This window comes from Mixophyes fleayi, chromosome 7, assembly GCF_038048845.1.
Source record: "Mixophyes fleayi isolate aMixFle1 chromosome 7, aMixFle1.hap1, whole genome shotgun sequence".
NCBI classification, from domain to species: Eukaryota; Metazoa; Chordata; class Amphibia; order Anura; family Limnodynastidae; genus Mixophyes; species Mixophyes fleayi.
In genome coordinates, this window is record NC_134408.1 from 131,136,785 (window position 1) to 131,151,066 (window position 14,282).

A 14,282-nucleotide genomic window follows, 5' to 3' on the forward strand; every position below is an offset into this window, starting at 1 on the left:
GCTTGCCTAAATGGCAGCTCAGCCAATTTGGTCATCAGAGATACGGTATCATCAACATTTTAGTTTATTTATAAAGCCCCTAAACTATAATTGCCCAACTGTGCTCGTAGTACACTTCTATTCAAAATGAGACAGAATGTACCAAAATAAAATAAAAAGGAAACATAAGAATAAGAAATGTGATGGATCCCTTTAAATGGTGATTAGCCTATTGTCACAGGGTTTCTGACCCTTATTTCTGTTTTCTTGAGGATTATGGGCACCTGGACTGCAATCTACAAGACCTGTTGAACACATTACATGAACTTACCATACTACCATTTTGAGAACATTTTTTAGTCTTTAGTTAGTTGTTGGGAGCCTCATCCTCAGGATTTATTAACAGAAATGGACAACATATAATTGACTATATCTATTATTGAGGATTATTGAATGTTGCCTATTCTTGCCAATGCCTCCACAGTGTGGTTTTTTGGACTTCCATCACATTTCTTATTCCATGCAGAATTCCGGGACTTGTAATTCATATGTCTATTGATGCTGTCTACTTCTGTCACTGGACTTTTTTACTGGACATCCTGTTTTTCCATATATATTTAATACCATTTTAGATTTATATATTTTTTAGGTTGCTCATATTGTTTCCTTTTTATTTTGAATAGAAGTGTACTACTAACGCAGGTGGGCAATTATAGTTCATTGGAATATTCAAGGAGGGAAACCATGGCCCCACTGCTGCTATAGTATTCCCGTGGAATGTGGAATCTGAACATTCCTTTCTTGTATTTATAAAGCCCCACAGAAACTGCTGCACTGCACATATAAGTGTGGGGCAAGAAAAACAATGGTATCAGTAAAAATGAATACAAGAAGTTACAATAGAGAAAGCAACTATATCAGAAGACAACTAGAACAAAGGAAACCTTGCAAATAGGAGATATTAGATAGAAAGGGCAAAGTTTGTAAGTGTTAACATTCAAGAGGGCTAGGGAAGTAAACAGTATGTATATTACTGAGAGTACAGGTGTGATGTAAATCTATTTCTGATGTCCATTGCAAGAGTTTGTGTTGAAAGCTGGTTCCTTATTTGTAATCTAGAGTTATTATATACTTTTTTAACTTCAAGATGTTCCGTCGCCTAAAAATTTCAGGAAGTCTTACAGTCTTATGAAATTTCCCACACCATCCAATTTCCTACTGTCTAATGAATAAATTACAAAGGTGGTCTATCAGACGAGATGCATCATAAAATTCTTCTGGGGTAAGGCGGTGTACAGCTTGTCTCCCATGATGGTACCAGAACATTTCTGTATATATTTATTTGTGAATGTTACAAACGCCTTTACATATTTAAAAGTTTGATTGACTTTTAAGTCTAAAATTCATTGTCTGGAGTTAATAAATCTAAGTGTTAAATTAATAAGTTATGTGACCTTTTCAAAAATCCCCAGCCCGAGTTCTGCCAAACTGCTCAATATTAACTTTACAATGACATTTGGCTTCTGTTGGGTCCCTGATCATTCATCACTCTATGTTGCTTGACGGAGAGCCTCTGTTTTTGCATAAATAGATTACAGTTGTACATAGCTCATTTTATATTACAGTATGATCATTTATCATATGAAATGGTCATAATGTATTTAATTTATCCAACCATTACTAATCTATCAATTTTCTGTTTGTTTTTTACTGTTGATTCTATTTTTTTTACAAATTTCATTTTAATGTATTTTCAATAAAAATAATTATTTAAACCAAGCATACATAGATCATCTATTGAGCAATCATTACTTTGTAGTTAAATGGTTGCAAACAGAACCTAAATCTTGTTTGTAGGCAAATCAATTGGGGGAAATCCATGAATTTCTAATATGTTTTATTGAAAAATATGTGGTTTACTTTGTTCAGTGGCTCTAGGCAAGGAACGTGAAATTAAATCGCTTCATCAAGCATCAAGTTTTTAAAGGCCCACCAAGCCATAATTCTGTTACATACTTGCTACCTTCAGTCCCCTTGCATGCTTATCATCATCATCATCATCTATTTATATAGCGCTACTAATTCCGCAACGCTGTACAGAGAACTCACATCAGTCCCTGCCCCATTGGAGCTCACAGTCTAAATTTCGTAACATACACAGACAGACAAAGAGACAGAGCAAGACACTAGGGTCAATTAATAGCAGCCAATTAACCTACTAGTATATTTTTGGATTGTGGGAGGAAACCAGAGCACCCAGAGGAAACCCACGCAAACATGGGGAGAACATACAAACTCCACACAGATAAGGCCATGGTCGGGAATCAAACTCATGAACTCAGTGCTATGAGGCAGATGTGTTAACCACTAAGCCACCGTGCTACCCTTATAAGACAGATTTTCACACAGAGGCTAGCCAGTTGCTGCTATGTATGTGTGCATGATTGTGACCGGGTGCATGCATGCATTCAGGTTTGTTTGATGATGTGAGAAATCACTAGGGCAGTGTTGGCTAACCTGTGACACTCCAGGTGTTGTAAAACTACAAGCCCCAGCATGCTTTGCCAATATATAGCAGCTTATTGCTGGAAGGGTATGCTGGGTCTTGTAGTTTCACAACACCTGGAGTGTCACAGGTTAGCCAACACTGCACTACGGTAACCGATTTCACTTGCTCCTTGACTGGACAAGTTTCCCTGTGGTTCGTGTTCCTCGCTGTACCCTATTGGATGTACCTAGGATTGACTTAGCTCAGTTTCGTAGCTATTGCTGCCTGTTTTTTTGACCATTGCTGCCTGCATATGACATAGCATAACCCTATCCTAAACTTTGCTTATTTTATGCCTGCCATGACCATTGCCTGTCCCGAATTATTCTCTTGCTTTATCCCTTGGTACTCAGATACCACCATCTGAGTTATTCTTTGGGGCAGCATCATGAGGGTATCACATAGCAGAGCCTGTTCCCTTGCAGGGACCTCTAATGAATGCTACTTAGACTTTCTACCCTTTATGATCTCATCATCGGTGGTCATATCCAGTGGACACAATATTATACAGGTTGACCTAACATGAAAGACATTTGGGGCTAGATTTACTAAACTGCGGATTTGGAAAAGGAGAGATGTTGCCTATAGCAACCAATCAGATTCTAATTATCATTTATTTAGTGCATTCTACAAAATGACAGCTAGAATCTGATTGGTTGCTATAGACAACATCTCCACTTTTCAAACCCGCAGTTTAGTAAATATACCCCTTTGTCTTACAATACAGCATTCTATTTTACAAAAATAACAAGCGTACAAGGAACAAATGCTTTCTTTACTGAAAACAGTATTGTAAGGAGATGCAAGCCATGTGACTAACATTGATTACAGTTGTACAAAACGTTAATAAGTGTTCAATAGTGTCTAGACTGCGCCATGTTGATGGCACTATTGGGAATTGACAGATGGAATTGTCATGAATGCAGCCAATGTGTGTATGTGATAGGTCCACTTTAATTGTATTGTCATACATAACCAACAATACTCTAACCATTAGACATGAGTGAAATGTTCAGTGCTATACTGTGGAATGATCATAGTATGTGGAAGTTTGCACGTTTTGCTGGTGGAATTTGGCCTTAAGTTTTCCGCATGCAGTTCCCTCTATCATTTTTGTTACACATATTCCCCTATTATTTTTGGTTCAACCAAGTCTTCTCCCTTATTATACCCAAACCACAAAGCAGAATAAATTGATACCTCTACTCTCTGTATAACACATTTGATTCCAAAATGTTTTAAGAGCTGACACAGTATGCATTAATATATGTGAATGGTACAAATTATACAACTTCAGCGTGAAAAAAGATAACATTTACAGTGTCTAAGCCCATTAATAAGCAAAATGCATAGGTTAACTTAACCACTGACATTATCATAGATCTAGAAAAGAGCATTTCTACTTTATACTGGCATAGTAGAAGATAAAAGTTACCTATTATTTGCAATTAAGATGATGACCTTGTGAATCGTGTCCGAAACTTTCACCAGTAATTTTGTAGCTTTGCTTGATAACACAGGTATATCTCTAGTGAGATAACTTTAGTGTTTCCATGGTTACAATTTATGCAAGATGACTGACTTGCATTGCTGCTATGTTCCAGTATTTGAATGTGCGTGCTTTGTTACGAGGTATTTCAGCACTCAACACAGTCATTTGATACATCTTCAAATCCATTGAAAATTGCTGAGATATAGCAACAAATGTGATCCTAGAGATAATGTTTTCATTACACTGCTAAGGCACGTCGCAGCTCAGTAGCTGACAAAGCACTTTTACCTAGTTGACAACCGTGGGCCTGATTCATTAAGGATCTTAACTTGAGAAACTTCTTATTTCAGTCTCCTGGACAAAACCATGTTACAATGCAAGGGGTGCAAATTAGTTTTCTGTTTTGCACATAAGTTAAATACTGACTGTTTTTTCATGTAGCACACAAATATCAACTTTAAATTTCAGTGTACAAATAAGCTATCAAGTATTTCTGTGCTACATGAAAAAACAGTCAGTATCTAACTTATCTGCAAAACAGAATACTAATTTGCACCCCTTGCATTGTAACATGGTTTTGTCCAGGAGACTGAAATAAGAAGTTTCTCAAGTTAAGATCCTTAATGAATCAGGCCCCATCTCTCTAATTTCCAGAGACTGTCCTAAGTTTTTAAAGATTTGTCCCTGGAAGTTTTTGTCCCAGGCTGGGACCCCGACTGTATACCCAGCCTTTAAAGCGCATGCTGATCTTAGGGCCATTTCTCACTGGCATCAAATGACATTCCCCACTAGCCTTTGCACTTATGGTTGGGAGCACTTGTGCTGCTGTGCAGCTTAGTGGACACTTCATGTTCCACTGGATTTCTTTCCCGACCCACAATAAGTGCAAGCAATCTTTATGACCACATGTCAATTGCATTTGACAAGTTTTGTCGCTGGTGTGAAATGTAATGCCAGTAGGTAACCAGCCATAGATGCATGGGCCCAGCAACAAAGTGTCCCCGGAAATTATGTTATTTTGTTACTCGCAATAACAACAAAATACATGGTGGGCACAGGAGAAGCCTGATGGTTATCTCTGCTGTCATTTTTTATTCTCCTACAAAGTGATCACTACCTACAGTGCAAGTCTCTAAGCCAGTAACTCAACCTATCGGCAGCGATATTGGGCAGTTGACCGATATTGCACCTCATATGGGCTCAAAATCTTTGATTGTGTCAATGTTATGCTGGAAAGTGGTGTGGTCAGAAGATGACTGCTACTGGCTTGTGTGGGTGCAGACATCTTCCAGTGGCGCCAAAAGCGATCCAGCCTCTCTACCCATTTGCCGATCAGCCGGATCTTGTTCAATTTGACCACCTACGTCTGTAGACAAATTGGATAACGATCATGAGTGGCGGGACTGGCTTGTCCGAAGCCTCCATAACACATCCAACCATAGTCCCATGTAAGAGAGACTATACAATGTATATATTGCCACTGACCACTGTGTGTGTGTGTGTGTGTGTGTGTGTGTGTGTATATCAGGGAATTCAGACTGTAAGCTCCAATGGGGCAGGGACTGATGTGAGTGAGTTCTCTGTACAGTGCTGCGGAATTAGTGGCGCTATTTAAATAAATGATGATGATGATGATGACCAGCAAATCTGACAATACATGGAAATACAGTAACAGGGATTCCAGTTTTATATTTTAATGTAATAGTATCTCTTTGGTATATTATATAATTTATATTCTACTCTTCAACCACCTATAGAATAGAAATGTTAAGAAACTACTGTGAACATTACCACTTTATCCAACAACATTTATTAGACTGTTACATTACTAGTGTCCTACTAAAATGCTCATCAATTAAACGCATCTAAATTTCAGACTAATCTACCAAGTATTACAGTTTGTTGCCATGGATAATAAATGATGGATTATGGTAATACTTCATTACATTGGATGTGAGTTTACAGTAGCACAAAGTAATTACAATAATACATGGGCTAATAGATATACACAAAATGCAAACATATCGTGTGATCTAGGCAAGTGGACTTGATTTGACTGCAGGAGTACATATAAATCTTCTTAAAGAAAAAACTCCAGTGTGCAATACATTTTTATCTAAACCCAGGCGTGTAATACTCAATGGCTGTGCCCTTTATTAAAATTTGGAGACCAAACTCAACAATGCTAATCCTGTGGGGCCCTGCTGTACTCTGTGAGCATGCATTGGTACCAGCTCGTGCACAGTGAAATGTGAGATTTCGGTTCGGATAATAGTTCTGCCACTGTGTAAACCGCTCCATTCCCACTAAATAGTTGAACTTCCCGCAAGAACTCTGCCATTTTGTCTTTGTTCACTCCCTTGAATACTAACATAAAATGTAAAAAAATTATCAGGTTATACTCTTTATATAGACATACCATAAATATAATACATACATAGGAATGACAAGCATATCATACTGGCAATGTATATCTGTATTAGTGCCCAGCTCACAATATGAACAGTGGCCTCATTAGGGTTCAGCAAAGTATACTGCAGTCCTTATAGTGAACGTCACAGTATACAGTGGACTCAGTAGTGTCCCCACATTAGATTACATAGTGTTCTGTCAAGGACATCACTGGGCACCATAGCAACATTTGGGGGAGGGCCTAGCAAACCTGCTCCAGACCCCTGGGCCCCCATTCTGGTCTCAGAAGAGCAGAGCAGGGCCTCCTCTGAGCATGAGCTTGTCCTAGCATATACCGGACTGACGCATGTTCAGAAGAGGCCGCACTCTGCTCTTCTAACCACAGAGCGGTGGCCTTAGGATAGGGAACTGGCTTTGCTCCTCTCACCTTTGGGCGCCAACTGGCTACAACCCCTGCAGTGGCGGTAATTTCCCCTTTGTGTTCAGCTCAGCCTGAAGTGTCCTACACAGTGTTCTTTAGAATACTTTTAGAATTCTTTTTCAGCAATACACACCCACAGAGCACACATGACAAGCATCAGCTGGTCTGCTGGGACAGCACTATCAATAGTACCACATCTTATCCTTTGCTCCCTGCCTCAAATCCCCTAGAAATCTCCGCATTTTTAGCAAAGTTCTTTTACTAATCAAATAAAACGTATTCTTGGTCTTTCCATTGGACCCATGTACACAAGTATCCCTATGAAAGACACATGTGTCTGCGAAAGGACACAGAGCTGACCACTGAGATTGCAGTGCATACTCATCTTGCCCTGAATAGTCAATAATAAGCATTTAAAGAATACGTTGGCTCAGTATCGCCATCACTGTGTCTAAAGTGGTACTGCAGCAACTGTATTTTTTCATATCTCCTACAATCATAAAGCTAAATATATTTTTTGTACTGAAGACCTACAAAGAAGAAGTCTGGTGAGAATAGAAAATGCTTCCACATAGGTCACACACATAAATAAAATATTTGTATGTATCTAGTGTATATGAATTTTCTGCTTCTATATTTGTGAATTGCATTAGCTAGTGCATGTCTGGATTAGTGGATCTTAACCTTTAATTGCACATATGAAAAGAAAAGTCAGTACTTTAACGTTGTTATACATCAATAACGTTACTCCATTTAAAAAATAAATAAAAACAAATGATGTGGTTGCAAAAGGGAATCAAAATGTGAGGTTATCATATATAATCACGCTGGTCTCCCTCTGAGTCTTTTCACAGCGATCCGAATGTTGGGCAAAGCTGTTTCTCTCCGAGCTATAAATAAAACCAGGGGTAGCAATCTCAAGTTGTTCCTGAAAAAAAAAAAAAGAAATTGTGTGGCTGGTTTCTCATAATGTTGGTAGAATATGGAATAATATATCCCATGAAATAGTTAAGCTTGGGCACAAATCCAAATACTAACAAAGTTTTAATTGTATCTGATTAGCATTTTGACAGGTAACTCTGTATGGAATATAAAGCAGTATTATGCAGCCTGGCAATGCCTCTTTTGATTGACACTTTTCATAGTTGTATTATAAATAAATAATACTGGAAATGATTAAAGATTAATGTCAAATTTATATACAGTTTATGTTGTTAGTGTTTGTATGCTTAGAGCAATGGCATAATTACTGCCACTGCAAGGAAGCGGCCACTATGGTGAGGGGTACCAGGCAATGCCAGTCCACCCTCCTGAGACTCCGGCATCTCAGGAAGACCCCAGCTCAGACCCAGGTCCCTTCCCCAAATTTTGCTATGGAGCCTGACATGTTCCACCTCTGACTTAAACATAAAGGGCCTGATTCATTAGTGATCTTATCTTGTGCAAAAGTTAAAATGCTTATTTTTAAGAAAAAACAGGGAAATAAGAGTGAAGTTAAGATGGATTTTCATCTTAACTTAAGAAATTCTTCACTTACGCAGTGGATTTTGCTTCTTATCTCCCTTTCCTGAGCATGCACAGAGTGGATTTGCTTAAGATAAGCAAAAAACGGCAGATAAGATCACTAATGAATCAGGCCCAAAGTTTTAATACTGTGGATTTGGGCTTTCAGTCCAGATCTTTAAGGGTTTTATTTCTGCTGTAACCACCTCAAACCCCTGGATATTACCTGGAAATGTAGTATAGGATGTTATCTCCCCACTGCCAAAACATAGTTACCAGCTGCATGTAGACAACTATTACACAAGTGTTCCACTTATTAAAGAACTCTTCATAGAGTATCATGACCTGCGGAAGAATGAGGACATACTTTAAAGATGTACCGCAGCATCTATATCAATTGGAGATGAAATGCCTCTAAATTCCTGCAAGCTGGATAAAATGATGAATTTCGGCTTTTAAGGTTGTCATTAACACTGCTCATTGGACCACTCAGCTGTGTTTGATTGACATGTAAAAAGTTGTCAGCTTTCTGCTGGTCAAGTTCGTAGTGTGTGAAAACAGGATTCACTACGAAACAATACTCAGAACGTCTGCCCTGAACCAACAAGTAAAAAGACATCATAATCTCCTCTGGGAGAAAAATACAATAACTGGCTATTTCACCGACAGTTCCATATTCATTGTACATGTAGCATTGTTGTTACTGATGGTGATGAGGGTGATGATGATGATGATGATGACAATGTACACCTGATAACAATTGTGAGGATTATTAACATCCTCATACAAAGCACAGACGTGGTATCCCCGTATACTCCAGAAGTAGCGGAACATGTCGTAGGGTGTGGAGCTCCAGTTGCCTGCGCTTAGTGTGACAAATTCATCGCTGAAATGAAACATCTGTGAAAAAATACAATTTAATGTTTTTGGGTCAAATATTGAACAAATGAATACCAGCAAAATATAAAGGGGTTGTCTTTGGTTTAAAAAGCATCTGTAATGACAGTATGGAGCCGCATATCAGTTATGGAAGAAGTGGCCCCTAGAATCCCTAGTGTACTCCTCCCCGTGACTTGCCCAGGCAGCTAATAATCCTCACATTCTGTTGATGGAAGAAGTAGCTGAATTTGTATTTCTCAAGTTTAATATGTCATGAAAACAAATATTTAAAAAAAATCCATTGAGGCAGTATTGGAAAACATGTTTTTCATATAAACTTCCAGAATGAGAGTATAAGGGGGGCTTCAATTCTAAAGAACACCGCAGGCCGTGCACATTATTACCGTTCCTACGTTAATCTCATCGCTGATTTTTCCTCGCAGCTCTGTGAGCTGCCAGCAAAAATCTGTGTTAAAATTACCGTAGTAACGATAATTGAGCGCAGCCTGCATTGTTCAATTGAATTCTCCCCTAAGAGTTACAAATTTTAAAAATTTCCACAGATGAAAAGGAATATTCCTGGGTTTCTGTGAAGGTATGACCTTTGCAGTTATGTCAGAAGAGCAATTAGTCTTTCAAATCTAGAATACATACCTTTGTTTCTGTACCATATAACTATATCTTGAATAAAACTTAAGTTTTGTTGGGTCCATCTAGTCAAGATAAATAACAAAATACATGTTGGTATATAAAGTACCACTGGTAATGCAGACCTCCCAACTATTCTGATCTAGGTTGGACAGTCCTGACTCTAGGGGAATATCCCAACATTCCAACAGCCAGTACGGTAGATGAACTGATAACAGGTCCGCTTTCAGATGTGCCATCAGTGACAGATTATAATAGAGGCATTTTGAGTAGTAGACCAGAACAGTCAGGCCCGGTGCCACCATCGGGCAGCTGCCTGGGCCATTGGGCTCTGGGGGGCAGCATTGAGGCAGAGTGCAAATTAATGTCTCTGAAGTGGGTATTGGGGGGGTGGGGATGAGGGGCGTTCCACTGGAGTTTTTGTACCGGTCCTGAGAACAGTAAGGGGCCACATGCCTTCCTACTCAGACTCAGGGGGTGATTCATTCAGCCGTGATGTTTTGGAAAATGATCTTCGCTCATGTTTTGTGCATATAAACGCTCAAAACTTCTACAGAACCTCTTGGCTAAATAAATCAACCTCTTAGTGTAGGATATATGGCCTAAACAAAGATGAGGGGTTTGCTTTATATTCTAATGAAATTTGGGAGATGGTATTGCAGTGCATTACAGTAATTAAAACTCAAGAATATTACTAAGTGATCAGTCGTGTATATTAAATTATAGTGAGTTTGTCGGGGTGATCAAAATGGTCACACTCAAGACTCCTGTTAAATTTAATTTTCTGCTGCTTGCCACAAGGATAACATCTGTCATATTTCACTTTTCTTTTTTCAGGCAAATTATTTGGATTCCGGTTACCGTCACTGAGACTCTTGAACTACAGAAAACAGTCGTTACCACAAGAAGATCCCGATGCTGTCATAGTGGACTCATCCAAGCACAGCGATGACTCTATGGCTATGAAGCACTTTAAATCTCCTACAAAGGAAAGTTGCAGCCCATCCGAAGCAGATGATACTAAAGCACTGATCGACTCAAACAAGTGTTCACCTTTGGTTAATATAACTGGACCTCTGGACCATTCTTCACCCAAACGACAGTTTGACCAGCTTTTTCCAGACATGTTACATGATGGATCTCACTTATCTCATGCACGGTCAAAAGAAAGCATTTGTAGCATGAGAAGAGCATCATCAGTACATGATATAGAAGGATTTAGCATTCACCCCAAAAGTGTTTTTAGAGACCGCCATGCAAGTGAAGGTATGAGCGCATAATTTCTAATAAACAAAATTGATGTATGAAAATGTATTCGATAGTTTGGATAGTCATCATTCAAAATGTGTTTATGGATAGGCTTAGACTTCAATGACATGTGTTTTGTAGGTTTGGTTGTATATCCCATATTGCAGGTGGTGATATTGTTGTCATACACTCTTGTGGTTGTTCCCAGGAGCCTCCATTGTGGCGCGTAGTCATAGCATATTACAGTACATTTGTAGAGAAGAGGCTGATTTTGAAGTCTCAGTAGCAATTTAATGTGTTATTCTCCACCGTATGAAATCATTACATCAGAACAGCATGATCACCTAGCCCAAGACACAGGTTAATATAGGATAGCTGGTCAGACATGGCATCAGAGTCCCTAGAAAGGGACCTAATATAAAATGACAAGAGTGCCATAAATAATCTTTAAGCATGTTCACACAGCCCAAGCTATGCCTTGCTAGCCAAGATGGATTGAATATATCACCATTCAAATCACAGACTAACCTGTTATGTTCTCTGTGTGAACGCACTGGACCTTTTTTTAAAGAACATTTTATTGAAGGCGTCAGTACAGAGAGACAAATTATAGTAAAACATGCTGATATAAGATCAGAAAGAAAATGTAAAACAGGGTAGTTTAACGTACAGCCACCTGTTGGTATTGTAGAGTAAACCAGATGAAAACCACTTGTGCATAAATAATGTTAAAGCTAAGAAGCATTTTCAATTAAGACAGGATATAGCGGTTACGCACGGCTGCGCACATATAGTGCCAATACGGTGCCGCAACATTGTGGATTTCCCTTCGCACCCCTATGGAGTGTAAAGGGAAACCCGCGATGTTGCGGTAACGGGAAGTGTGTGCAGCCGCGCATAACCACTTTCTGCCGTCTTAATTCAATATGCCCCTAAGTGTGGTTAACCAGGAATAAAGGGCAATTGATGTCATTATTTTATTTGATATGATGGAGGGAAAGGGGGAAGGTGGGATACGTAGGTCTGGAAGCCAATCAGAGAGAACGAAAGGTACGGATCAGAATAGTTCAGGCAGCCAGGGGTGGAGCTTAAAGTTTATAGCTGGGCAGGGCTGGTTAAAAAGAAAGTACAAACTTTGTGAAAGGGGAGGAGGAATTCCTCAAAATACTAGTGATATATTCCATATGGGTCATTTTCCATACCTTTTTCACAACCACAGCCATAGTAGGAGGACTGTTTGTTTTTTTTTCCATGATGCTGCAGTTTGACAGTACTCAAAACTGGTCATGTTGGATGGGCATCAATATTATTTTCTAATAAAATAATTTGTTCATTTTAATGTTATTTCCTGTAACTCAATGATAAACACTTCCGAGCCCCTTCAATTTGTTTTCCTCAATTAGTAACAAGATCATCTGAAAAATTTGGGCCTTATTTAGAGTTTGACACAAGTCCATTTGTGACAAGTAAATGTGCGTTTCTACGTTCGGCGTATACATAGCAAAATTCGAGTTTTGATGACTGTGCTGATCAAACATGCACCATAGAGATACCGCTGATCTTGACTTTCACAAATCTTTAAAGTTCGTCATTTAGAATGCGTATATTTGCACATCCCATATGAATGGTGTAATTTTCAGTGTTGATGATTATTTTCTCTGCCACCTTAGCCCCATTACCCACTGGCACTTAGTTAAATGCCAGTGCAACAAAGTAAAAAAAACTAATAGTAGTTGGGCTGCTTGCCAAATTCTTTTGTTGTGCATAAGGACTACTATCTTTTCCATCTGAATTGATACATGCCATATGAAATCTCCAAAACACAAGTACATAGGCTAGAATGAATGCTATGCTTATTTTTAATTAGAAGGCAGCAGAAAAGTTAATAACAATCCATTGCAAATCTTCTTATTATCAATTGGAGGAAATTATTTATTTCAATGGTATGGATTTCCCTTTAAGAGATTTTTTTTTATATCTTGCTTTTTTTTACTCTTTTGTTTGCTATATTTATACTAGTCCTCTGAAAAGCGTTCCTATTAATCTGGGATTCCCCATGTTTCTCACAAATTCCTGAGTTAAGTACATGGATGATCTGATGGATGATTAGATGCCAGTGTTAATATTATATGCCTGACTGTCAGCTAGCAATGCAAATGACAGCAGTAGCCCAGCACTGTGACAGGTGAACAGTGTTTACCAGTAAATATTTCAGTGCGGAATCCTCAGGTCTACACACATGCAAAGCAGGATTTGACGGATGGTCGGGATATGTGTAAAATTGCACAAATGGGATATGTGTGCCACATAAACCCTTATATTAAATTTTTAGTAGCGACATGGAAATGGAACACAAATAGATGTACTCCATAGCTCTCAGGCTCATTATTTAGTTATATCGTGCATCATGAGACACTGCCTTTTTGAAACAGATATTTGTATTGATCGTATCTTAGCTTTGGAGGCCGTTTAGGGCAGGACTCCAAGAGATATGTTTTCCCAAATGTCTTGCAGAGCTCTGCAGTATTTTCCCATAGAGGATAGTAGTAATGAGAAAGTGACCGTAAGAAAATGAAACTTGTGCACGTCTATTCATCTGGATTGTCTGCTAATACTTGAATAGACAGCAGTACAGAGGCATATAAATGTTTATATGGTACAGGGGTAACGTATATATTGCTAATTCCTAGTTCACTGTACAAAATGAAACTTGTGCACATCTATTCATCTACATTTTCTGCTAATGCTGTAATAGACAGCAATACAGAGGCTTGATAATGTTTATATGGTACAGGGGTAACATGTATATATTGCTACTTCCTAGTTCACTGTAGTTGTAGCCACAGTGAACCCAAAATGTTTTTCTCAAGCTACCCTTTATCACAGGGATTTCTGACCTTTTTGGTTTGCAAAGCTGCTTTAATAAAAAGTAATTATTATTATTATTATTATAATATTATCCTTTATTTATAGGGTGCCACTTGAGGTCCGCAGGGCAGTAGAGAGGGCAAACAACAAGACAGTACATCATCATCATCATTTATTTATATAGCGCCACTAATTCCCCTGCGCTGTACTCATTCACATCAGTCCCTGCCCCATTGGAGCTTACAGTCTTAATTCCCTAATATAGACACACACTTACACACAGA

The 14,282-nt window shown here is 38.6% G+C and overlaps 1 protein-coding gene across 5 annotated transcripts in view; it reads left to right on the forward strand.

The window, feature by feature from the left end:
- KCNH7 (potassium voltage-gated channel subfamily H member 7) overlaps window positions 1-14,282 on the forward strand; it is a 334,323-nt gene that overhangs the window by 201,875 nt on the left and 118,166 nt on the right. For all 5 annotated transcript variants that reach the window (XM_075180750.1, XM_075180751.1, XM_075180754.1 and 2 more), the window contains exon 4: window positions 10,720-11,148. In XM_075180750.1, the coding sequence (XP_075036851.1) occupies window positions 10,720-11,148 (429 nt within the window). The remainder of the gene's footprint in view (window positions 1-10,719; window positions 11,149-14,282) is intronic.